The sequence below is a fragment of the Oncorhynchus kisutch genome, linkage group LG6 (genome assembly GCF_002021735.2).
Source record: "Oncorhynchus kisutch isolate 150728-3 linkage group LG6, Okis_V2, whole genome shotgun sequence".
NCBI lineage: Eukaryota > Metazoa > Chordata > Actinopteri > Salmoniformes > Salmonidae > Oncorhynchus > Oncorhynchus kisutch.
Window position 1 is genome coordinate 5,053,123 of NC_034179.2, and position 25,742 is coordinate 5,078,864.

General features: G+C 43.3%; 2 protein-coding genes across 8 annotated transcripts in view; one reads left to right on the plus strand and one right to left on the minus strand.

The window, feature by feature from the left end:
- Nucleotides 1–243: 243 nt before the first annotated feature.
- Nucleotides 244–13,307, minus strand: rnf170 (ring finger protein 170). 7 transcript variants are annotated; one of them, XR_004210171.1, is made up of 8 exons: nt 12,335–12,443; nt 11,626–11,792; nt 11,346–11,424; nt 10,999–11,110; nt 2,476–2,549; nt 2,126–2,257; nt 1,035–1,457; nt 244–839 (listed from the first exon to the last, which is right to left on the minus strand). XR_004210171.1 is itself a non-coding variant. In XM_031826045.1 (8 exons), exons 2-7 carry the CDS (start codon nt 11,766–11,768, stop codon nt 1,188–1,190), a joined length of 810 nt encoding a protein of 269 aa, XP_031681905.1. In that variant the 5' UTR covers nt 11,769–11,792; nt 12,335–12,443; the 3' UTR covers nt 244–1,119; nt 1,176–1,187. The 7 variants fall into 7 exon arrangements, 3 of the variants coding, with proteins under 3 accessions (XP_031681905.1, XP_031681904.1, XP_031681907.1); XR_004210169.1 differs by having other exon boundaries at nt 244–960; XR_004210168.1 differs by having other exon boundaries at nt 244–960; nt 998–1,457.
- The window catches only part of hook3 (hook microtubule-tethering protein 3), a 68,746-nt gene continuing 55,840 nt past the window's right edge, over nt 12,837–25,742 (plus strand). The window contains exon 1 of the mRNA XM_031826042.1: nt 12,837–13,213. Within this exon, the coding sequence (XP_031681902.1) occupies nt 13,157–13,213 (57 nt within the window). The 5' untranslated portion in view covers nt 12,837–13,156. The remainder of the gene's footprint in view (nt 13,214–25,742) is intronic.

The window sequence follows — 25,742 nt, forward strand, 5'->3', positions numbered from 1 at the left end:
ATGTCGGGGGGGGGGGGTCTGGGGTTGGAACTCAATAGGAATGTCGGGGGGGGGTCTGGGGTTGGAACTCAATAGGAATGTCGGGGGGGGGTCTGGGGTTGGAACTCAATAGGAATGTCGGGGGGGGGGGTCTGGGGTTGGAACTCAATAGGAATGTCGGGGGGGGGGTCTGGGGTTGGAACTCAATAGGAATGTCGGGGGGGTCTGTTTATTATTTATTTTGTAGTTTTTTCTTTTCTTTTCTTTTTTACATTTCTTGAAGTCTAGCCCTTAAACTAAAATAGATACAATCATTTTAATCTGTAACAAATGTCATTATTTTTGTTCAAATAAGTCTACGGTTTTCATTCCTCATTAATAATAATAATAATATTTCACATTATTAATCCTTACACATAAGACGATGAGATAACAGTCTCTTTTTACATGCCACAGTCATGCTACAGGGTATTTATACAAAGACTAGATGGAATCCAGCAGCAGCTTGGTAACTAGTCAGTTCCTAAAATAATAATACAAATCATTTTTTTTTAAACACACACTTTCAGATTCAAAAGATTACATCTCAACTGATAAAACAAGCAGACATTATGACTTATCTGAATATTAACTTTAGGACTCTCAATCATTGACCTTTTGATGCCAGCAGACACTAACTAGTCCCCACATTTGCATGGTGGAACTCCCAGTCGTAATCGATTATAGGACACTGGTCCTGGCATTGTGTCTAATATAGTCCTACACAATCAATTTCTGTGCAGTCCAGCGGACAATGAAGTTTGAATTGAATAGGGGTCCACCACCTCTCTCCATCACCCTGCCAGTCTCTGGGTCACCACCTCTCTCCATCACCCTGCCAGTCTCTGGGTCACCACCTCTCTCCATCACCCTGCCAGTCTCTGGGTCACCACCTCTCTTCACCACCTCTCTCCATCACCCTGCCAGTCTCTGGGTCACCACCTCTCTCCATCACCCTGCCAGTCTCTGGGTCCACCACCTCTCTCCATCACCCTGCCAGTCTCTGGGTCCACCACCTCTCTCCATCACCCTGCCAGTCTCTGGGTCACCACCTCTCTCCATCACCCTGCCAGTCTCTGGGTCACCACCTCTCTCCATCACCCTGCCAGTCTCTGGGTCACCAACTCTCTCCATCACCCTGCCAGTCTCTGGGTCACCACCTCTCTCCATCACGCTGCCAGTCTCTGGGTCACCACCTCTCTATACATGATAGAGATATAGATGAACAGAAGCAGGATGATGAAGAAGTCATCCAGGAAGCCTAGCAGACCGAACAGAGCCTCGGGGATGAAGTCCAGAGGGGAGATCAGGTAGGTCAGAGCCCCGATCAGACACAGCAGGACACGGATCCGGAACATCCAGAACAGGCCCCCGACGGAGAACATCTCCCTGAAGAGGTGGCGTAGCAACGTGGGGACGTCACGCAGCCGGTCCATCAGCTGAGAGTAGGGAGAGCAGTGGAGTTAAACATGTTTGTGTTTAAGCAGTAACATATAGCCTGGTCCCAGGTCTGTTTGTGTTGTCTTGTCAACTCCTATGGTCATTACCTAGCCTGGTCCCAGATCTGTTTGTGCAGTTTTGCCAACTCCTATGGTCATTGGCACGTAATACAGTTTATTTATTTATTTATTTTACCTTTATTTAACCAGGTAGGCAAGTTGAGAACAAGTTCTCATTTACAATTGCGACCTGGCCAAGATAAAGCAAAGCAGTTCGACAGATACAACGACAGAGTTACACATGGAGTAAAACAAACATACAGTCAATAATACAGTATAAACAAGTCTATATACAATGTGAGCAAATGAGGTGAGAAGGGAGGTAAAGGCAAAAAAAGGCCATGGTGGCAAAGTAAATACAATATAGCAAGTAAAAGTTTAGTGAGATGGTAAAACATATCTGGGACCAGGCTACCGTAACCGTAGTAATGGTTAATTATGACATCACGGTACAGAATGGGGAGTGAGTATCTATGATTTTAATTTAATGAATAAAATTTCAAGTAATCAGTTTGCAATTTGGTATAGACTCTCTCTCAGTCTATCCAGTGATAACAATTCTCTCTAAGTGCATGAGAGAAAATCTTAACGTGGCAAATTAAACTCACAGATCTGGGTTGTCCGGAGAACCTGCGGTTGTAGTCGCCGAGATCCCGGAGGATGAGGAGCGGTTCAACCGTTCCATCCTGTACCTGCTGAGGGGAGACTTGCTCGTGGAAGAGCGGGAACAACAGGGTCACCTGTTCACATAGGAGAGAAATGTATGGTGAGAACAACTGCGCTACAACCCATCTGTTGGAAATGTTATTTTTATTTCAGCATCCAAAAGAGAAACACAAAAGAATAGTAAAAGGTACTGTTTTGTTTTCAACAATGTGTGGATCAATTGTATTACTAAGTGTGTATGATAATACATGTGTTGAAAGTAGGGAAAGTTGGAGGCAGCATTTAGTCTCACCATTTGTCTGCAGATGGGACAATTGATCGCACCGAACCATGTCCCATATCTCCAATACGCAATTATACAAGAACCTACGAGAAATAAAGGAAAACTTGATCAAATCCAGATGGATCTATCCAATAGCTTAATCATTCAATAGTTGGCCTGGTTCTAATTCCTTGTTCGTATGGCCTAGAGCAGGGCAGTCCAACCGTGTCCCCAGAGGGTTCCCCTCCTGTAGGTTTTAACAACAACCATGTCCCCGGAGAGTTCCCCTCCTGTAGGTTTTAACAACAACCATGTCCCCGGAGAGTTCCCCTCCTGTAGGTTTTAACAACAACCATGTCCCCGGAGAGTTCCCCTCCTGTAGGTTTTAACAACAACCATGTCCCCGGAGAGTTCCCCTCCTGTAGGTTTTAACAACCACCATGTCCCCGGAGATTTCCCCTCCTGTAGGTTTTAACAACAACCATGTCCCCGGAGAGTTCCCCTCCTGTAGGCTTTAACAACAACCGTGTCCCCGGAGAGTTCCCCTCCTGTAGGCTTTAACAACAACCGTGTCCCCGGAGAGTTCCCCTCCTGTAGGTTTTAACAACAACCATGTCCCCGGAGAGTTCCCCTCCTGTAGGTTTTAACAACAACCATGTCCCCGGAGATTTCCCCTCCTGTAGGTTTTAACAACAACCATGTCCCCGGAGATTTCCCCTCCTGTAGGTTTTCCTTCCAACCCCAGTTGTAACTAACCTGGTTCAGGTTATCAACCAGATAATTATTAGAATCAGGGGTGTTAGATTAGGGTTGGATTTAAAACCTACAGGATGGTATCTCTCCAGGAACACGGTTGGAGTTAAAACCTACAGGATGGTATCTCTCCAGGAACAGGGTTGGAGTTAAAACCTACAGGATGGTATCTCTCCAGGAACAGGGTTGGAGTTAAAACCTACAGGAGGGTATCTCTCCAGGAACAGGGTTGGAGAGGCCTGGCCTAGAGTATATGAGCAGAGTTGAGAGGTCAGAAACCCCTTGCTCACGGAGCTCTGCTTGCACACTGCGGTCCACGTCCTTTCCAACCTCTCCGGGGAAAAAAACTATGCTCTTTTTGTTTATTTGACTAGGCCAAGTCAGTTAAGAACAAATTCTTATTTACAATGACGGCCTAACCCCCAGCCAAACCCTCCCCTAACCCGGAAGGTGCAGGGACAATTGTGCGCCGCCCTATGGGACTTCCGATCATGGCTGGTTGTGATACAGCCGGGATCGAACCAGGGTCTGTAGTGACGCCTCTAGCACTGAGATGCAGTGCCTTAGACCGCTGTGATACAGCCTGGAATCGAACCAGGGTCTGTAGTGTAGTAGTTAGACCGCTGGGGCAATCAGGAGCAAAATATATATATATATAAAATCACAACTTAACCATCCCATCGATTTTTGTGATGAACCTACATGAAACTACCATTAGGTTTGAAAACAAATTAATTGAAACAAAATCATTTGAATGAAAATTATTTTAATTAACACCTGGAAAAGGTTACTGTGAGAAGCACTCATAATTATTTAAAAAAAAATCTAATTTATAATTGGACTATTTTGCCATTAAATTTGTGCTACATATCAGTTACACGTCAATCACTCCTGAGTTCCATCAATCGCACCTGGGCTGCAGTCGCCTATCCGGACCCGTTTTGCTGCCTTCGCGGAGCCCCACCGGGCCTTCACAACTGGACTGCCGACGTTATCTACCCGAAGGAGTTATTCGGCTGGCTCCTCCGTCGCGACGTTACCTGAACGCCCATCTGCGGCCTGCTAACCGTTAGCTGTCTTACCGGCTGCTATCTGAATAGACAATCGGACAATTTATTTATTATTTTTATTATTATTATTATGTTTTCTTCTTGGGCCTCTATAACTATATCTATTGTTTTTATTTTTGTTGTTGTTGTGTGATTTGGATTGATCCCCTCTACCACACGGAACCCCACTAATCTACTGACGGAGCGCAGGAGGTGGCTAACAACAGACCTCCATCCTATGCTAGCTTGCTACCGATGCCCTGGCTAGCTGTCTAAATCACCAACCAACCTCTCCACTCACCGGACCCTTTTGATCACTCGACTAAGCATGCCTCTCCTTAATGTCAATATGTCTTGTCCATTGCTGTTCTGGTTAGTGTTTATTGGCTTATTTCACTGTAGAGCCTCTAGTCCTGCTCACTATACCTTATCCAACCTATTAGTTCCACCACCCACACATGCAATGACATCTCCTGGTTTCAACGATGTTTCTAGAGACAATATCTCTCTCTTCATCACTCAATACCTAGGTTTACCTCCACTGTATTCACATCCTACCATACATTTGTCTGTACATTATACCTTGATGCTATTTTATCGCCCCCAGAAACCTCCTTTTACTCTATGTTCTAGACGACCAATTCTCATAGCTTTTAGCCGTACCCTTATTCTACTCCTCCTATGTTCCTCTGGCGATGTAGAGGTGAATCCAGGCCCTGCAGTGCCTAGCTCCACTCCTATTCCCCAGGCGCTCTCTTTTGACGACTTCTGTAACCGTAATAGCCTTGGTTTCATGCATGTTAACATTAGAAGCCTCCTCCCTAAGTTTGTTCTATTCACTGCTTTAGCACACTCTGCCAACCCGGATGTTCTAGCTGTGTCTGAATCCTGGCTTAGGAAGACCACCAAAAACTCAGACATTTTAATTCCAAACGACAACATTTTCAGACAAGATAGAACTGCCAAAGGGGGCGGTGTTGCAATCTACTGCAAAGATAGCCTGCAGAGTTCTGTCCTACTATCCAGGTCTGTACCCAAACAATTTGAACTTCTACTTTTAAAAATCCACCTCTCTAAAAACAAGTCTCTCACCGTTGCCGCCTGCTATAGACCACCCTCTGCCCCCAGCTGTGCTCTGGACACCATATGTGAACTGATTGCCCCCCATCTATCTTCAGAGTTCGTGCTGCTAGGCGACCTAAACTGGAACATGCTTAACACCCCAGCCATCCTACAATCTAAACTTGATGCCCTCAATCTCACACAAATAATCAATGAACCTACCAGGTACCTCCCCAAAACCTTAAACACGGGCACCCTCATAGATATCATCCTAACCAACTTCCCCTCTAAATACACCTCTGCTGTCTTCAACCAAGATCTCAGCGATCACTGCCTCATTGCCTGCATCCGTAATGGGTCAGCGGTCAAACGACCTCCACTCATCACTGTAAAACGCTCCCTGAAACACTTCTGCGAGCAGGCCTTTCTAATCGACCTGGCCGGGGTATCCTGGAAGGATATTGATCTCATCCCGTCAGTAGAGGATGCCTGGATATTTTTTAAAAATGCCTTCCTAACCATCTTAAATAAACATGCCCCATTTAAGAAATTTAGAACCAGGAACAGATATAGCCCTTGGTTCTCCCCAGACCTGACTGCCCTTAACCAACACAAAAACATCCTATGGCGTTCTGCATTAGCATCGAACAGCCCCCGTGATATGCAGCTGTTCAGGGAAGCTAGAAATCATTATACACAGGCAGTTAGAAAAGCCAAGGCTAGCTTTTTCAAGCAGAAATTTGCTTCCTGCAACACTAACTCAAAAAAGTTCTGGGACACTGTAAAGTCCATGGAGAATAAGAACACCTCCTCCCAGCTGCCCACTGCACTGAAGATAGGAAACACTGTCACCACTGATAAATCCACCATAATTGAGAATTTCAATAAGCATTTTTCTACGGCTGGCCATGCTTTCCACCTGGCTACTCCTACCCCGGACAACAGCACTGCACCCCCAACAGCAACTCGCCCAAGCCTTCCCCATTTCTCCTTCTCCCAAATCCATTCAGCTGATGTTCTGAAAGAGCTGCAAAATCTGGACCCCTACAAATCAGCCGGGCTAGACAATCTGGACCCTTTCTTTCTAAAATTATCTGCCGAAATTGTTGCCACCCCTATTACTAGCCTGTTCAACCTCTCTTTCGTGTCGTCTGAGATTCCCAAAGATTGGAAAGCAGCTACGGTCATCCCCCTCTTCAAAGGGGGGGACACTCTTGACCCAAACTGCTACAGACCTATATCTATCCTACCGTGCCTTTCTAAGGTCTTCGAAAGCCAAGTCAACAAACAGATTACCGACCATTTCGAATCTCACCATACCTTCTCTGCTATGCAATCCGGTTTCAGAGCTGGTCATGGGTGCACCTCAGCCACGCTCAAGGTCCTAAACGATATCTTAACCGCCATCGATAAGAAACATTACTGTGCAGCCGTATTCATTGATCTGGCCAAGGCTTTCGACTCTGTCAATCACCATATCCTCATCGGCAGACTCGACAGCCTTGGTTTCTCAAATGATTGCCTCGCCTGGTTCACCAACTACTTCTCTGATAGAGTTCAGTGTGTCAAATCGGAGGGTCTGCTGTCCGGACCTCTGGCAGTCTCTATGGGGGTGCCACAGGGTTCAATTCTTGGACCGACTCTCTTCTCTGTATACATCAATGAGGTCGCTCTTGCTGCTGGTGAGTCCCTGATCCACCTCTACGCAGACGACACCATTCTGTATACTTCCGGCCCTTCTTTGGACACTGTGTTAACAACCCTCCAGGCAAGCTTCAATGCCATACAACTCTCCTTCCGTGGCCTCCAATTGCTCTTAAATACAAGTAAAACTAAATGCATGCTCTTCAACCGATCGCTACCTGCACCTACCCGCCTGTCCAACATCACTACTCTGGACGGCTCTGACTTAGAATACGTGGACAACTACAAATACTTAGGTGTCTGGTTAGACTGTAAACTCTCCTTCCAGACCCATATCAAACATCTCCAATCCAACTATTTCGCAACAAAGCATCCTTCACTCATGCTGCCAAACATACCCTTGTAAAACTGACCATCCTACCAATCCTCGACTTTGGCGATGTCATTTACAAAATAGCCTCCAATACCCTACTCAACAAATTGGATGCAGTCTATCACAGTGCAATCCGTTTTATCACCAAAGCCCCATATACTACCCACCATTGCGACCTGTACGCTCTCGTTGGCTGGCCCTCGCTTCATACTCGTCGCCAAACCCACTGGCTCCATGTCATCTACAAGACCCTGCTAGGTAAAGTCCCCCCTTATCTCAGCTCGCTGGTCACCATAGCATCTCCCACCTGTAGCACACGCTCCAGCAGGTATATCTCTCTAGTCACCCCCAAAACCAATTCTTTCTTTGGCCGCCTCTCCTTCCAGTTCTCTGCTGCCAATGACTGGAACGAACTACAAAAATCTCTGAAACTGGAAACACTTATCTCCCTCACTAGCTTTAAGCACCAACTGTCAGAGCAGCTCACAGATTACTGCACCTGTACATAGCCCACCTATAATTTAGCCCAAACAACTACCTCTTTCCCAACTGTATTTAATTTTTATTTATTTATTTATTTTGCTCCTTTGCACCCCATTATTTTTTTATTTCTACTTTGCACATTCTTCCATTGCAAAACTACCATTCCAGTATTTTACTTGCTATATTGTATTTACTTTGCCATCATGGCCTTTTTTGCCTTTACCTCCCTTCTCACCTCATTTGCTCACATTGTATATAGACTTGTTTATACTGCATTATTGACTGTATGTTTGTTTTTATTCCATGTGTAACTCTGTGTCGTTTTATCTGTCGAACTGCTTTGCTTTATCTTGGCCAGGTCGCAATTGTAAATGAGAACTTGTTCTCAACTTGCCTACCTGGTTAAATAAAGGTAAAATAAAATAAAAATAAATAAAATAAATAAATAAATACTCGTCGCCAAACCCACTGGCTCCATGTCATCTACAAGACCCTGCTAGGTAAAGTCCCCCCTTATCTCAGCTCGCTGATCACCATAGCATCTCCCACCTGTAGCACACGCTCCAGCAGGTATATCTCTCTAGTCACCCCCAAAACCAATTCTTTCTTTGGCCGCCTCTCCTTCCAGTTCTCTGCTGCCAATGACTGGAACGAACTACAAAAATCTCTGAAACTGGAAACACTTATCTCCCTCACTAGCTTTAAGCACCAACTGTCAGAGCAGCTCACAGATTACTGCACCTGTACATAGCCCACCTATAATTTAGCCCAAACAACTACCTCTTTCCCAACTGTATTTAATTTTTATTTATTTATTTATTTTGCTCCTTTGCACCCCATTATTTTTTTTTATTTCTACTTTGCACATTCTTCCATTGCAAAACTACCATTCCAGTATTTTACTTGCTATATTGTATTTACTTTGCCATCATGGCCTTTTTTGCCTTTACCTCCCTTCTCACCTCATTTGCTCACATTGTATATAGACTTGTTTATACTGCATTATTGACTGTATGTTTGTTTTTACTCCATGTGTAACTCTGTGTCGTTTTATCTGTCGAACTGCTTTGCTTTATCTTGGCCAGGTCGCAATTGTAAATAAGAACTTGTTCTCAACTTGCCTACCTGGTTAAATAAAGGTGTTCTCAACTTGCCTACCTGGTTAAATAAAGGTGTTCTCAACTTGCCTACCTGGTTAAATAAAGGTAAAATAAATAAATAAATAAATAAAAAAGTTTGCAAACAATGTAAAATAAAAAATAGAACAAATTCCTTTAGTTAATAAAGCCGGTCCAAAATGCAGTTGTTTCAGCCTAGCCCAGTGCTTTCTGTGGTGGAGGAGGGGCAGCCAGTGAAAACAGAGAGTCATTTTCTCTAGTTGCGCCGTGATTGGCTCAGTGTTACTCATGGGAGGATGAATGATAGAACAGCTATTTCCATGTTAAAATGTTATGGGATACATTTATCCATTGTTTTTGATTGCATGACTCTCTGGCAGGCCTACATTATGATCAAATAGCCACAGTAGTCTACATGGCCACTGTTAAACCAGTAACTTAAAGCAGGTATAGCCTCAGTGTTCACAGTAAACCTGTAACTTAAAGTGGGTACAGCCTCAGTGTTCACAGTAAACCTGTAACTTAGTGGGTACAGCCTCAGTGTTCACAGTAAACCTGTAACTTAGTGGGTACAGCCTCAGTGTTCACAGTAAAACTGTAACTTAAAGCAGGTACTGCCTCAGTATTCACAGTAAAACTGTAACTTAAAGCAGGTACAGCCTCAGTATTCACAGTAAAACTGTAACTTAAAGCAGGTACTGCCTCAGTATTCACAGTAAAACTGTAACTTAAAGCAGGTACAGCCTCAGTGTTCACAGTAAAACTGTAACTTAAAGTGGGTACAGCCTCAGTGTTCACAGTAAAACTGTAACTTAAAGTGGGTACAGCCTCAGTGTTCACAGTAAACACACACGCTGCAAGTTGCACAGAATTCTAACAACGTTCAAGTTTGAGCTCACCAGACTTGATATTTGCTCAGTGCCGAAAAAAGGGAACATTGTAACTCACCTTGATTTTTTCACCTGGGTTTTCTCCATTTCTGTATGAAAATATGTAGTGAACTCCATGACAGTAGCTAAAGCAAGGAGCTGCAGCAGCACACAAGTAGACTATCAATGCCTGCTGGGCCCAGCATGCCCTGAACTTTTTGTATTGTTTGTTGGTTTGGCAATTCCACTGTCAGCCAAAGAAATATGCTGAGAAGGATTATCACCAAGGTACTTGGAGTCAAACAGACAGAGCTGGATGAGATCTTTAAGGTCAGGGCCCTCCCCAAGGCTCACAAAATCATTTTAGAACCAAGCCACCCCCTGTACCCAGACTTTGAACTACTCCCCTCTGGGTGCAGGTATAGGGCACCCCTCTGCAAGAAAAACACAACTAGACAATAATTTGTGCCAGGTGTGATATCCCTCCTAAATAGCTTGGGTGTATGTTCCTATCGACCCAGTAAGGCCAGCAGGCTAATGTTCCTATAGACTCAGTAAGGCCAGCAGGCTAATGTTCCTATAGACTCAGTAAGACCAGCAGGCTAATGTTCCTATCGACCCAGTAAGGCCAGCAGGCTAATGTTCCTATAGACTCAGTAAGGCCAGCAGGCTAATGTTCCTATAGACTCAGTAAGGCCAGCAGGCTAATGTTCCTATAGACTCAGTAGGACCAGCAGGCTAATGTTCCTATAGACTCAGTAAGACCAGCAGGCTAATGTTCCTATCGACCCAGTAAGGCCAGCAGGCTAATGTTCCTATAGACTCAGTAAGACCAGCAGGCTAATGTTCCTATAGACTCAGTAGGACCAGCAGGCTAATGTTCCTATAGACTCAGTAAGACCAGCAGGGTAGTCTCTTTTTATTGTTATGTAACTGTTATGAAAGTTGTATTGTCATTGTTATTTAAACACCACTTTAAACATGTACATGACACTGCAACAAAATTTCCCCATGTTGAGAAAAACGTCAGTAAAGTAAAGAGTTCCTGAAGTGAGCGCTACTGGAGTGGGTGAAGAGGCCGACCTCCAGCCTTTGGAAATCTCGCTCCAGTCAAATTGGGCTCCGCTCCTCTCACATACTCTGCTATGGACCCTGGTTCTGATTCCTTGTTTCTATCAGTCTAGTGCGACAGCCACACTTACCACAGAAGAGGTGGCCACAGTTAGTTTCCACAGGCAGCACGGCCTGCTGTAGACACACTGGACAGGACATGTCTGTATAGAACTGTCGCCTGGGTTCGGCTGGTTCAGCTTCCTGAGGGACAAGAGAAAGCCAGGGATGTGGTATGATACTTTCATGGAGGAGAACCTAGTGAGATACAATACCAGGGTCCTGTTCATTAGGACACACACAATATGAAAACGTTTTGAAATGGATTAAACTAGTCCGGATAGTCCCTCTTTGTATCAGTACATTGTCTTCCATTTGGTGCCTAATGAACATGACCCAGAAAGTACAAAGGAACCGTTACAGGGGCAGATGTTCACACCTGAGATTCGGACTGTAGCTGTTGCCGAACGGCACGGACATGTTCCTGGTTCTCTGGGTGGATGTTATACTGCTCATTTCTGCAGATAGAGATGTGTAGAATAAATAAATAAAAAACATTTAGATATTCAGATATTAGAAACATTCATTGGTATATCAGTTGAAAACAAAGTACATGTTTGATTTAAGTAATACACTTTTTTTGTTGTTGTTAATAACTGGTTACAAAAAAAACATCACAACACCATTTATTCCCATAAGAATGTCAAGAATTACTAGACCTGCAGAGCAGAGTTACCAGTCCACACAGGAACGTGACACTGAGAACGACCACAAACAAGACAGGGTTGCTGACTCCTTCTATGAGTGAGTCTTCATCTTGCAGCAAATAGTCCACCTCGCCACATTCATTGTTTCCATCCATTCCACTTAATCATATCCTATAGAACTGGTTTAGAACAGAGAGAGTAAATATGAGTCACTTCCAGCCCAAACTCCCCCTATCTAGATAGCTATAGTGAGGTAACGTGTCTATTGTGTTATTGACTGTATGTTTGTTTATGTGTAACTCTGTGTTGTTGTTTGTGTCGCACTGCTTTGCTTTCTTGGCCAGGTCGCAGTTGTAAATGAGAACTTGTTCTCAACTAGCCTACCTGGTTAAATAAAGGTGAAATAAATAAATAAAATAAGTTTTTTTAAAAACCGTTACTGTTAGCTAGCTACAGAACGCAGAGCCAGAGTTTATAGCTAAATATGACTTAGGCTATATCTGTCGTACTGCTAAACTATAGCCAATGCAGATAATAAGAACGAAAAGGGGCTATATAAAGTCAGGTATGTTCATGTTTACAAGCTAAATGTATCACCCTATCCATTGGGCTTCCACTAGAAAGCACAGCCACAAAGTCAACATTTGAAAATAAAAATGTGTTTTTTGGTCATAATTAACGTTAAGCTAAATGTTAGCAGTACGCTGAAGGTTATGGTTACCTGTCCATTGCACTGAAGTACAATAAGAAAGATCCATTGGAATTGACTGCTCCACTTCCGCATTCTTAGAAAGGTCTTTTTCCAGCCTTCCTCTAAATGGCGTCCCAATTACTGCCTGCTCTAAATTCAACCTAATGTATTTATTCACATTTTCATGGAATAAATCAGTCAACATTTTTTTTGTAGTTCTTCACATATGCTTATGATTATTTAGATTTCTTTAGAGGTATTCTGGACTAACTAACGTTGATAAAGATGGTTGATCCTATTCAGGCTCGATGTTTCCCCGAATTCAGAGTGGTAATCATTTTTTTGGTTTGCAGTAGATAACACAGCCACAAAGTCAACATTTGTTATATCGTAACAAAACAAAGAAAGTCTGAAAACAAAATTCTTAATTAAGGGTTAGGCTTATCAACGTGGTTAATGTTAGGTTTGAAATCTGATTTTAATAAGAGAAATTGTAGAAATAGGCAGAGTTGATGACTTTGTGGCCGTGGTAACTAGTGACGACCATCCCAGCTGGTTGGTGACCGACCGGTAGATGTGTGTCTTAACGTCTCTGTTTATGATTAAATAACATCCACTTTTGACGTTGTATGCATTAATGCAAGTGAAAACAGCGCGGGACCGCATCCGTCCTGTCGGGAAAACCGATTAGTTAGCTTTTTACAAATAATAATTCCTCGTTTTGGTTATCCAGTTGATCAGACGTGTCAGTCTTGTTGATTTTTTTTATTTTTATCTCGATAGCTGGCTGGCCATTTTCAGATAAAGAAGGGCGATCAACGTGGATTAACTGGACCAGTTACCTACAGTACGATGAGTACCTTGGATTCTGTGGATCGAGTTGAGCTGTGCGAGAGCCTTTTGACATGGGTACGTATACATTGATTATCTCGGTTTGATGAACGCTTGGAGACGAAATGTAGCTTTAGCTAGCGCTAAAATTGAGTCTACCAAACCTAGGAAAGTTATGGTAGCCAACGCGTTACCTATATATGTATATATAACACACAGCTGTCTGTGTATATATATATATATATCTGTAGCCAAGCCAGTCTGTTCCTCCCTCTCTTCTGATATTGTTTGGTTGATATATATATATATTGTGTGTGTATATATATATATTTCTATATATCTTTTCTGGTTGTTAAAATACTGATAACTAACGTTAACTAATTGTCTATTCTAGTTAAGGTAACAAGCATAGTTAAACTGCTGGCTATATGACTACAGCTTGAGGATGATGACAGAGTTTAAAACGCTGTCATCAAACTCTGTCATCATCCTCAAGCAGTAGTCATATAGCCAGCTGTTTAACTATGTTAAGTACCTTATTAACAAGGGTAGACGATTAGCTATCAGGATTTTTAACAACCAGACAAGATAAAACTCTAGTAGCTAGTTTACATAGGTTAATCAGAGATGTTGTAGGATCCCCCTGCCATGGATAGACAAGTTGACACATCAATACTGTACATGTGTTCTTCTCTAAGGAGCCCTCTTCTAAATTGTCCTGAGATTCTCTCACTCAATCATGAATTTCCTAACAGCAGGTTGTCATGTGGCTAATTACTAAAAATGTAATGTTTTAATTGATAAGGAAGTTGACAGAGACCTTGTTTTCTATTTGAACTTCTGTCCAGCTATCATAACAAAAAGTTGTATTGTCAATTTTGTTTTGTTATCATAACAAAAAGGTTGACGCATACTGGCCACAAAAACAGTGAGCGGGCCCAGATGTGTCATAGGGATGAAATGTGAACAGTGGGACTGTAGACACAGGTCTATTCAAAGTTCCCGGTGTTGTGTTGAAAGTTGTTGAGTTACCAAAATGTAGATTGTGTAGCCTAATATGGCTTCTTGGTTAGCTAGTTTTAATTTATATTTTTATTTGGACGAAGCAGCTACAAAGCCGAGGTAAAAGGTACAACACTGCTCAAAAACATGTCTCATTCTGAGTCGTCGTGGCTGGGGTTATCTGTCCCTGAGATTGGACATTGAGCTGTGACACTGTGATGTCTCTTGATATTGGGGTGTTTTCAGATGTTTCTACCACACCATCAATTCTTAAACTGATCATGATGATTGGGTGCGATTTTATTTATTCCATTAAATAGCTAAGTAAAAATAAATAAAAAATTATGCATTGTACGTTACTGGTCCAAAGCTAGCGAGCCACAGACAGTAGTTGAAATGCATTCATATCGACAAGATAAACCTTAACTGGCGGGCTATGTCTTTAAAGAAAGATAATAGAACTAGTTGTTCCTTCTCCTTTCTCTGGGAATAATATGGTTGACTCACATTCCTCAAATAGCTGTTAGCATTGATGCTAAAAAGATACTGAAGGAGGCCACCACTCACACAGTCAACAAGAGAACGTTGTTTTCCTCTGTCACCAAGCATTGTATTACACTTGCAAGCATACACACAGTAGCCTAGGCCATGTCGCTGAAGCCTGAACCCTGGAAAGTGTGGGTTTACTCAACTATTCTCTAAAATTCCTCCTCTGCAGGAAACTGGTGTCAAGAGCGAAGCTGGTAAAACCCTATTGTATTTGTTGCTGTTCGTTATTATTCAACCGGTTCTTCTCCCAAGGACATTAACATGCACATTCCTGTAAGATGGTAAGGCCCAGGAGGGTGTAACTTGGCATGATAGTAAAGGGCCAAGGACCACACCCTCTCATGCCAAGTTCCCACATGGTGGCGCTATAATAGATTGAAAATGCTAACACCCCTCACCACGTTTGACCTAGAGTCATGAAAATCGGGTACATGGGTCACAATCCTCACAAGGAACAAATTTGCCTCAAGGTCGGCCATGATGGATTTTACTCCATTCAGAATTTTGTGATAAACACTTAACATATAAAATATATAAAACTCCTCTGTTACCAAATGACTGGTTTGCACGAAACCTGATATGTGGCATCTATGGAAACGGTTCTCCCAACTCAATATTTTCCAAATTAGTACCTAAAACAACATTGCCACTGTTGACCAATAAGCCTTCACATGGGGGTGGTCTGGCACATAAATGCATATAAATCAGTCAAGGATAGTCATATTGTAACAAAATTTGGTACACATGTTTCAAACAACGGTCAATACTCAACATATGTAAGCACATTCAGATCGATCACACAGGCACATGTTTATATCTCGTGATGTGTTTGAGTCAGTGATGGAATTTGGCACACATGCTCAGGGATATGAGTCTAGTTAACCTGTAAAGTATCGCTAAGTTTGGCTGCATGGTAGGGCTGGGCAATGTGTCCAAAATGTATTAGGGTTATTCTTGACTGTGTTTGCTATCGAATGTTTTTGCGTGACCCTAGGGTGGCAACACATACATTCTAAATGATTTTCAATGGGTATTTTTTGGGGAATCCTGATTGGAGCAGTGGTCTAAAGCACTGTATCTTAGTGCTTGAGGCATCCCTACAGACACCGTTGTTCATATCCAGGCTCTATCACAACCGGCCGTGATTGGGAGTCCCATAGGGTGGCGCACAATTGGCCCAACATCGTCCGGGTTTGGCCGGTGTAGGCTGTCATTGTAAATAAGAATTTGTTCTTAACTGAGTTGCATAGTTAAATTATGTTCAATTGAACCAAAAATTATTTTCTGCATTTTCATCAATTTTCTGCATTTCCTGCGCTCATTTGAGAACATTTCCACACTGCCACGTAGAGCTGCATGATATGGGCAAACAATCTAGGTCTTATTTATAACCAAATGTTGCAATTGCGATTTGACTTGTGACTTAGAGCAGAACTGTTGGAATCATGGAATCAGAATGATTGTTCACATTCTACAGTTAGAACACTTTTGAATGTTTGACATGACAAGAAATGAAAATGCCAGGGAGGAGTTATTGTGACAGGTAGGAACCAAAGTGTTGACAAGTGTTTCCTAGGGGGCCCTATAATCTTTGGCTACATTGAATGTTTTCTCTTATCTACTTCATGTAGCTAACATATTCTTGCTTCACTTATTCCTCTCCTGATTTTAGAAGATACTGTTGCACAAAAAAACATGAAGATGTAGACCTACATCATCACTGGTATTATCAGACTGTATAGCTATTTACAATTGCTTAGACTCAACATATTTATTAGCATTAGCATTTGCGGCTAACAAGCGTTAGGCCCAATTTACTAAGAAAATACAAATGATCTGTTTGCAGATGTAAGAGAAAGAAACTGCTAATAGATTTATATTAAGAAGCAAAGTGAAAACCGCATTGTTGTCATGATCATTTTTGCATGTGCTGCGTTGACCATGTAGACTGAACGCAAGTACAGTGTGGCAAAAAAGTATTTAGTCAGCCACCGATTGTGCAAGTTCTCCCACTTAAAAAGATGAGAGAGGCCTGTAATTTTCATCATAGGTACACTTAAACTCTTGACAGACAATGAAAAAGAAAATCCAGAAAATCACATTGTAGGATTTTTAATTAATTTATTTGCAAATTATGGTGGAAAATAAGTATTTGGTCACCTACAAACAAGCAAGATTTCTAGCTCTCACAGACCTGTAACTTCTTCTTTAAGGTGTTAAACGTTTTAAACATAATTGGGATCGTCTCCCGCAGCTCTCGACCCGCTCCACTAAAGCTCTGGCGATGTGAATGGGGGGCGATGCGGCCTTCCATTTTCTATAGTCCTCAATCAACTCCTTTGGCTTGTTGACTTTGAGGGAGACGTTGTTGTCCTGACTACACACTGCCAGGTCTTTGACATCCTCCTTATAGGCTGTCTCATCGTCATCGGTGATCAGGCCTACCACTGTCGTGTCGTCTGCAAACTTAATGATGGTGTTGAAGTCATGCGTGGCCACGCAGTTGTGGTTGAATAGGGCGTACAGGAGGGGACTAAGCACGCACCCCTGAGGGGCCCCTGTTCTGAGGGTCAGCGTGGAAGATGGGTTGTTGCCTACCCTCACCACCTGGGGTGGCCCATCAGGAGGTCAAGGATCCAGTTGCAGATTCTAACAAAGGTGATTCTAACATTAAACAAAGGTCTCCAACTTGACCTATTGTTTGCCCATCCAACTGGACTTATTAAAGCTGATGGTAAAATGCCGACCCTTAACTCTTCGGAGGTAATCTGTTATCGTGACTGCTGTATATACAATGCATTTTCCCTCGACAATCTACACATAATACCCCATAATGACAAAGCGAAAACAGGTTTCTAGAAATGGTGGCACATTTATAAAAAATGTAAACATTATTTACATAAGTATTCAGAGCCTTTGCTGTGCGACTTGAAATTGAGCTCAGGTGCTCTTTCCATTGATCATCCTTGAGATGTTTCTACAACTTGGAGTCCACCTATGGTAAATTCAATTGATTGGACATGATTTGGAAAGGCGTACACCTGTCTAAATAAGGTCCCACAGTTGAGAGAGAAAAAATCAAACCATGAGGTCGGAGGAATTGTCAGTAGAGCTGCGAGACAGGATTGTGTCGAGGCACAGATCTAGGGGAGGCGAAAACCTGAGAAAAATCCATCCAGGAAGGGGGATTTTTTTTATGTTTGTAGTTTTCTATTGAATGCCATTACAGTATCCATTGACTTAGGACTCAAATTGCACTTCCTATGGCTTCCACTAGATGTCAACAGTCTTTAGAAATGGTTTCAGGCTTGTATGTTTCGTCTGCCTGTTGTGACTGCGTTTGAGCCTGTGGATTACTGAACAAAACGGGGGTCTTTGGATATAAACATGGACTTTATCGAACAAAAGGAACATTAATTGAGTAAATGGGAGTCTTGTGAGTGCAACCATATGAAGTGATTAATTTTATCGCTATTTCTGACTTTTGTTACTCCTCTACTTGGCTGCTAACTGTTTGTAATGATTTGTCTGCTGGGCGCTGTTCTCAGATAATCTCATGGTATGCTTTCGCCGTAAAGCCGTGGTTGGATTAACAAGAAGTTAATCTTTAAACCAATGTATAACACTTGTATGTTTTAGGAATTTTTATAATGAGTATTTCTGTTTTATAATTTGGTGCTCTGCAATTTCACAGGATTTTGGCCAGGTGGGACGCTAGCGTCCCACGTACCCTAGTGAGGTTAACTAACATTTTTATATCAATGTTCCTGTGATATGTAAGGAATCTTTCTCAAGAGACCATTCTCTTAATATCAAATAGAATTAACCCAGAACTGTGTTACATGTTCTCAATATTTTAAGATACTAATGTTGTATACTGTGAAACGCTACCTACAGCACTAGTGTTATTGAGAGATAAACATGGTAATGCTTTCACTGATTGCACATAAATTAACATTGTTCCTACATGGTGTGCTTGCTTTGTTATCCAACTTATCTTGTCCTTTGTGTCATCCTGTGAACCCCGTTCATTGCTGCTTGCAGCTATATTTTTTGGTAACATTTTCCCTGGGAGTTCCACCCATCCGCTCCACCCATCTGTTTCCTTTCCTTTAGAATTGAGTGGAGGATTTCCTGATTTTAGCTTTCTCTCAGATGACAGTGAGGCTCTGCCTAGTGCAGCTCATTTAGAGTCTGCCTAGTGCAGCTCATTTAGAGGTGAGGAGAACTAAACATACTACAAACAGATGTGAAAAATGGAAACTGAATTAAAACAAAAAAGAGATCAGTCATTTTCAAACAACTGAATATGTCTGTTTAAAAACGAGCTCCTTGAGTGCCAAGGCCTAGGGGTTTAGAGGTTATACAATAATCTGAATAAGATTAGCAGATGAATTAGGATTTGATCGGAGTACATTAACATAAGAATGCGGATGGGCCTTGTACCAGTCTATGTTTCTTGGAGAGGATATTGCTTATAGGGTGGTTGGGGTCTCCTATGCTGACTATTATTGTCTGGCTCGGCCTCTGCAGCATACGAGGGCAAACATGTAAAACCCCACACCAATTTTTGTCAACATGTACTCTAATGGGTCATCTAACGAGCTGGCGGTCACTCATCACCTCCATGCTAATCCACAGCAGGGTTTCTGTTAGCCAGCTTTTGGCTGATAATGAAAAGCTGTTAAAACTGATAAGCTGACCTGAAGAAGAAAAAATCCCAGTGCAAAATGGTTTTATTCACTAATGTAAATACAATTGACTGTCATATTTCAGTATATTGGTTCATTTGCATAATGTAATACAACTAAACTCAACTAAACTTTTCAGGGCCCTGTCTTTCAAAGATACATCGTAAAAATCCAAATAACTTCACAGATCTTCATTGTAAAGGGTTTAAACACTGCTTCTCATGCTTGTTCAATGAACCGTAAACAATTCATGAACATGCACCTGTGGAACGGTCGTTGAGACACTAACAGCTTACAGACGGTAGGCAATTAAGGTCACAGTTATGAAAACTTAGGACACTAAAGAGGCCTTTCTACTGACTCTGGAAAAACACCAAAAGAAAGATGCCCAGGGTTCCTACTCATCTGTATGAATGTGCCTTAGGCATGCTGCAAGGAGGCATCTGGACTGCAGATGTGGCTAGAGCAATAAATTGCAATGTCTGTACTATGAGACGCCTAAGACAGCGCTACAGGGAGACAGGACGGACAGCTGATCGTCCTCGCAGTGGCAGACTACGTGTAACAACAACCGGACACAGGATCGGTACATCCGAACATCACACCTGCGAGACAGGTACAGCATGGCAACAACTGCCCGAGTTACACCAGGAACGCACAATCCCTCCAGCAGTGCTCAGACTGTCTGCAATAGGCTGAGAGAGGCTGGACTGAGGGCTTGTAGGTCTGTTGTAAGGCAGGTCCTCACCAGACATCACCGGCAACAACGTAGCCTATGGGCACAAACCCACCGTCGCTGGACCAGACAGGACTGGCAAAAAGTGCTCTTCACTGACGAGTCGTGGCTTTATCTCACCAGGGGTGATGGTCGGATTCGCATTTGGAATGGAATGGAGCAGAGAAAAGACAGGAATTGGAGGGGTGGAACTGGAATGGAATGGAGCAGAGAGAATACAGGAATTGGAGGGGTGGAACTGGAATGGAATGGAGCAGAGAGAATACAGGAACTGGAATGGAGAACTAGCATGGAGCAGAGAGAATACAGGAACTGGAATGGAATGCAGCAGAAAAAAGACAGGAGCTGGAATGGAATGGAGCAGAGAACAGACAGGAGCTGGAATGGAGCAGAGAACAGACAGGAGCTGGAATGGAGTGAGAAAGACAGGAGCTGGAATGGAATGGAGCAGAGAACAGACAGGAGCTGGAATGGAGCAGAGAACAGACAGGAGCTGGAATGGAATGGAGCAGAGAACAGACAGGAGCTGGAATGGAATGGAGCAGAGAACAGACAGGAGCTGGAATGGAATGGAGCAGAGAACAGACAGGAGCTGGAATGGAATGGAGCAGAGAACAGACAGGAGCTGGAATGGAATGGAGCAGAGAACAGACAGGAGCTGGAATGGAATGGAGCAGAGAACAGACAGGAGCTGGAATGGAGCAGAGAACAGACAGGAGCTGGAATGGAATGGAGCAGAGAACAGACAGGAGCTGGAATGGAATGGAGCAGAGAACAGACAGGAGCTGGAATGGAATGGAGCAGAGAACAGACAGGAGCTGGAATGGAGCAGAGAACAGACAGGAGCTGGAATGGAGCAGAGAAGACAGGAGCTGGAATGGAGCAGAGAACAGACAGGAGCTGGAATGGAGCAGAGAAGACAGGAGCTGGAATGGAGCAGAGAAGACAGGAGCTGGAATGGAGCAGAAAAGACAGGAGCTGGAATGGAGCAGGGAAAAGACAGGAGCTGGAGGGGTGGACCTGGGCAAGAAGAACTGAGACTCATATCAGAGTCAGGGCATGACCATGACCAGGACCAGACCCGCTTTCAAGGGCAGCCAAGCATCTCTGTATCTGACAGTGTCATGCTTCATCACTTACACTCACCTGCAATTTGAATAGTCTGTCATTGACTTTGACTTTACCAGGGGTATTCGGCCTACCTGTTTGGGGCCTTTATGTTCCACTGGGGTCATTCCACTTCAAAAAGCACCAGAAAGAGGATTTTGTCTCCCACCGTCTGACTTGTTTTGAAATGGTTTCTGTGGTTAGTAACCGATATGATTTATAATTCCTGAAACATTATTTTGTTTAAATATAATTTGATCACTGAGAAATGAGTCTAGGAACTGATTGCACCCAAATTGGCCATTTTTAAATTCTAGGATTCAGATAGTATTCAATGAACATAGTACCCAACATCCGATTTGGACCAAACTACTTCCTACCAATGAGTTAGACATGAGGAACCCCCCCCCCCCCCACCATTTTTTGTTGTTGTTGTTAAAAGTCACCCATGGACCCCTCATTACAACCCCAACAAGCAGTATACAGTATCAGTTCGAGCTGGGCGATAAATTGCCTGAATTTATGCGATAACAATAAATAGAACATTAAGTTTATAACCAACGTTCACCATATTATTGTTTAAATGATCATTTTAACTACTGCTGCTACTACTAGTACTACTACTACTACTACTACTACTGCTACTACTGCTGCTGCTGCTACTACTACTACTGCTGCTACTACTAGTACTACTACTACTACTACTACTACTACTACTACTCATACTGCTACTACTGCTGCTGCTGCTACTACTACTACTGCTGCTACTACTACTACTACTACTACTACTACTACTACTACTACTGCTACTGCTGCTGCTGCTGCTGCTACTACTATTACTACTGCCACTACTATTACTACTACTACTACTACTACTACTACTACTACTACTACTATTACTACTACTGCTAATATTACTACTACTACTATTACTACTACTACTGCTACTACTACAATTACTGCTACTACTACTACTACCACTACTACTGCTACTACTGCTGCTGCTGCTGCTGCTACTACTATTGCTACTACTGCTACTATTACTACTACTACTATTACTACTACTGCTACTATTACTACTACTACTATTACTACTACTGCTACTATTACTACTACTACTATTACTACTACTATTACTACTATTACTACTGCTACTACTATTACTGCTACTATTACTACTACTACTATTACTACTACTGCTACTATTACTACTACTACTATTACTACTACTACTATTACTACTATTACTACTACTACTGCTACTACTACAATTACTGCTACTACTACTGCTACTACTACTACCACTACTGCTACTATTACTACTGCTGCTGCTACTACTAGTACTACTACTGCTGCTACTACTACTACTACTACTACTACTACTACTACTACTGCTGCTGCTACTACTAGTACTACTGCTACTACTACTCCCGCTACTACTATTACTAGTACTGCTACTATTAACACTGGGCAACCTCCTCTACCTGATAACACTGGGCCTCCTCCTCTACCTGATAACACTGGGCCTCTACCTGATAACACTGGGCCTCTACCTGATAACACTGGGCCTCCTCCTTCTCTACCTGATAACACTGGGCCTCCTCCTTCTCTACCTGATAACACTGGGCCTCCTCCACTACCTGATAACACTGGGCCTCCTCCTCTACCTGATAACACTGGGCCTCCTCCTCTACCTGATAACACTGGGCCTCCTCCACTACCTGATAACACTGGGCCTCCTCCTCTACCTGATAACACTGGGCCTCTACCTGATAACACTGGGCCTCTACCTGATAACACTGGGCCTCTACCTGATAACACTGGGCCTCCTCCTTTACCTGATAACACTGGGCCTCTACCTGATAACACTGGGCCTCCTCCTCTACCTGATAACACTGGGCCTCTAAATGTTGAAATCTGAGTCTTTCCCATGTTTAGGCCTACACTGAGATGCCCTGTGTTGTCTCATGCCAGCTTCACACATTACTAGGAGTCCGGGACCATGGCACCATATGTGTCCCCTCCCCTTCCCTGTAGTTCTCTACTGCAGCATTTCGAACATGACACCTGTTCAATTTCAGGAGTCCCTACTAGCAAGTGACAACTGTTAGTGCTTTTCTGTGGAGAGACACACACTATTCTTTCTCTCTCTTTCCCACTTCCCTTCTCCGTCATGTCTTTCAACCCACTCACAAAGCAGCTTTCAGTCCTGTGATGCAACTAAGTGCTCTGCCACAGTCTGTATGAGTGAACCACTCCTTCCTTCCGTGGTGATACGTAGTTATGTAACACACTAACAGGAGTGTTTGGGTTCAGCTCCCCAGCCCCCCCCAGGGCCCAGTACCTCAGTACTGCTTAAGAGGATAAGACACTGCATCCCAAGTAACACCCATGTCGGGATGCATATTCCGTGCCCATCAGAGTGACTTATTGACCTAGCTGTAGCTGTTCTGGTTTTGGCCGACCGGACCGGGGTTCCCTCCCTGAGCCTGTCGCTAACAGCTGTAGGACGGGCCTGTCAGGGGGAGCCTGTAACTCCCAGATAATACAGTAGACCTGTTCTGACTAGTAGACCATGCACACACACACACATTTTAAACATCACATTTAGTAAAAAACGAGTCCTAATTCCTACTCAGTCGACAATAGGTTATGGCCTATATCATAGTGTGTCTGTGTTGACTAGACAGCAGTAATGGCCTATATCACAGTGTGTCTGTGTTGACTAGACAGCAGTAATAGCCTATATCACAGTGTGTCGGTGTTGACTAGACAAGCAGTAGAAAACTGAAAAAAGGAATGGAAAAATGAACCTGTAAAGTTGTTCTGTGTTGTGCTTTTCTCACAGCTCAGATCAGTCTTACAACAGAGGACATTGAGCAATACTCTCCGATACTGACACACCAGTAACCTATCCTCTGCAGTGAGGTCAGTCTGTATACTATGTATAGATCTTCATTCCAACTTAGTGTGCCTATCCCATGACTCATAACAAGTATCGATTTATAAACTTGATATTTTAAATACAAGAGAGCCTTAACAAAGCCTATAAGATTAAATGTTAGTTTCAAACGGAGGGGAGATTATACTTTGTGTATGGTATTACCGTTTTACTTGGTAGGGTATAACCTACCAGTTGGAGACATTCATTTCAGGATAGAGGTGTGTCTGTTTTTATGTGGCTGTAATTATGCCATTGGTCGTGGCACCTCCTTGTCTGGTCACCTCCTCTGCTGAGTTCAGTGGTAAGGCTGACAAGATGGCGCTGTATTGGACAGCAGCTGTCTTACAGGCTCCTGACCAATTCTGCTTCTATCTCCGGCATCATTTCTTATGACGGAAAACAGCTACTGAGCATCACTAACCTCAATTTGGATGAAGATTTCTACTTCAATGAGTCAGCAGCTCTGGACGTTCTACTTACTCCGGACCAGGCCCTAATTCCGGGGTCTGTTTACTCCGGACCAGGCCCTAATCCCCAGGTCTGTTTACTCTGGACCAGGCCCTAATCCCCAGGTCTGTTTACTCTGGACCAGGCCCTAATCCCCAGTTCTGTTTACTCCGGACCAGGCCCTAATCCCCAGTTCTGTTTACTCCGGACCAGGCCCTAATCCCCAGGTCTGTTTACTCCGGACCAGGGCCTAATCCCCAGGTTTGTTTACTCCGGACCAGGCCCTAATCCCCAGGTCTGTTTACTCCTGACCAGGCCCTAATCCCCGGGTCTGTTTACTCTTGACCAGGCCCTAATCCCCGGGTCTGTTTACTCCGGACCAGGCCCTAATCCCCGGATCTGTTTACTCCGGACCAGGCCCTAATCACTGGGTCTGTTTACTCCGGACCAGGCCCTAATCCCTGGGCCTGCTAACTCCGGACCAGGCCCTAATCAAAGTTTGGAACCACAAAGACTCTTCCTAGAGCTGCCTGGCTGGCCAAACTGAGCAATCGGGGGAGAAGGGCCTTGATCAGGGAGATGGGACCACCATCTCTGCAGCACTCCAACAATCAGGTCTACAAGCTTGGCACACCTGTATTTGGGGATGTTCTCCCAATCCTCTCAAGCTCTGTCAGGTTGGATGGGGAGTGTCGCTGCACAGCTATTTTCAGGTCTCTCCAGAGATGTTTGATAAGGCTCAAGTCCGGGTTCCGGCTGGGACACTCTAAGGACATTCAGAAACTTGTCACGAAGCCACTCCTGCGTTGTCTTGACTGTGTGCCAAGCTTGTAGCATCATACCCAAGAAGACTTGAGGCTGTAATCGCTACCAAAGGTGCTTCAACCAAGTAATGAGTGTCTATTTAAAAATTTAAAAAAAGTTTGCATAGAACTATTTAATCTATTTTAGAATAAGGCTGTAGCGTAGCAATGTCAAAGTGAAGGGGTCTAAAAACTTTAAGTGAGAATTATTTTAATTGAGCTCATCACTAAGCTAAGGACCCTGGGACTGAACACCTCTTTTTTTTTTTTTTTGCAACTTGATCCTGGAATTCCTGCCGGGCCGTCCCCAGGTGGTGAAGGTAGGCAA

Coding starts and splice junctions, on each gene's coding strand:
- rnf170 (XM_031826044.1), bottom strand. CDS start 11,768: ATGGATGGAAACAATGAATGTGGCGAGGTGGACTATTTGCTGCAAGAT. Junction 11,111..11,345: donor AGCTACAGTCCGAATCTCAG/GTGTGAACATCT, acceptor CTTGTCCCTCAG/GAAGCTGAACCAGCCGAACC. Junction 2,550..10,998: donor CTGTGGCCACCTCTTCTGTG/GTAAGTGTGGCT, acceptor TATTTCTCGTAG/GTTCTTGTATAATTGCGTAT.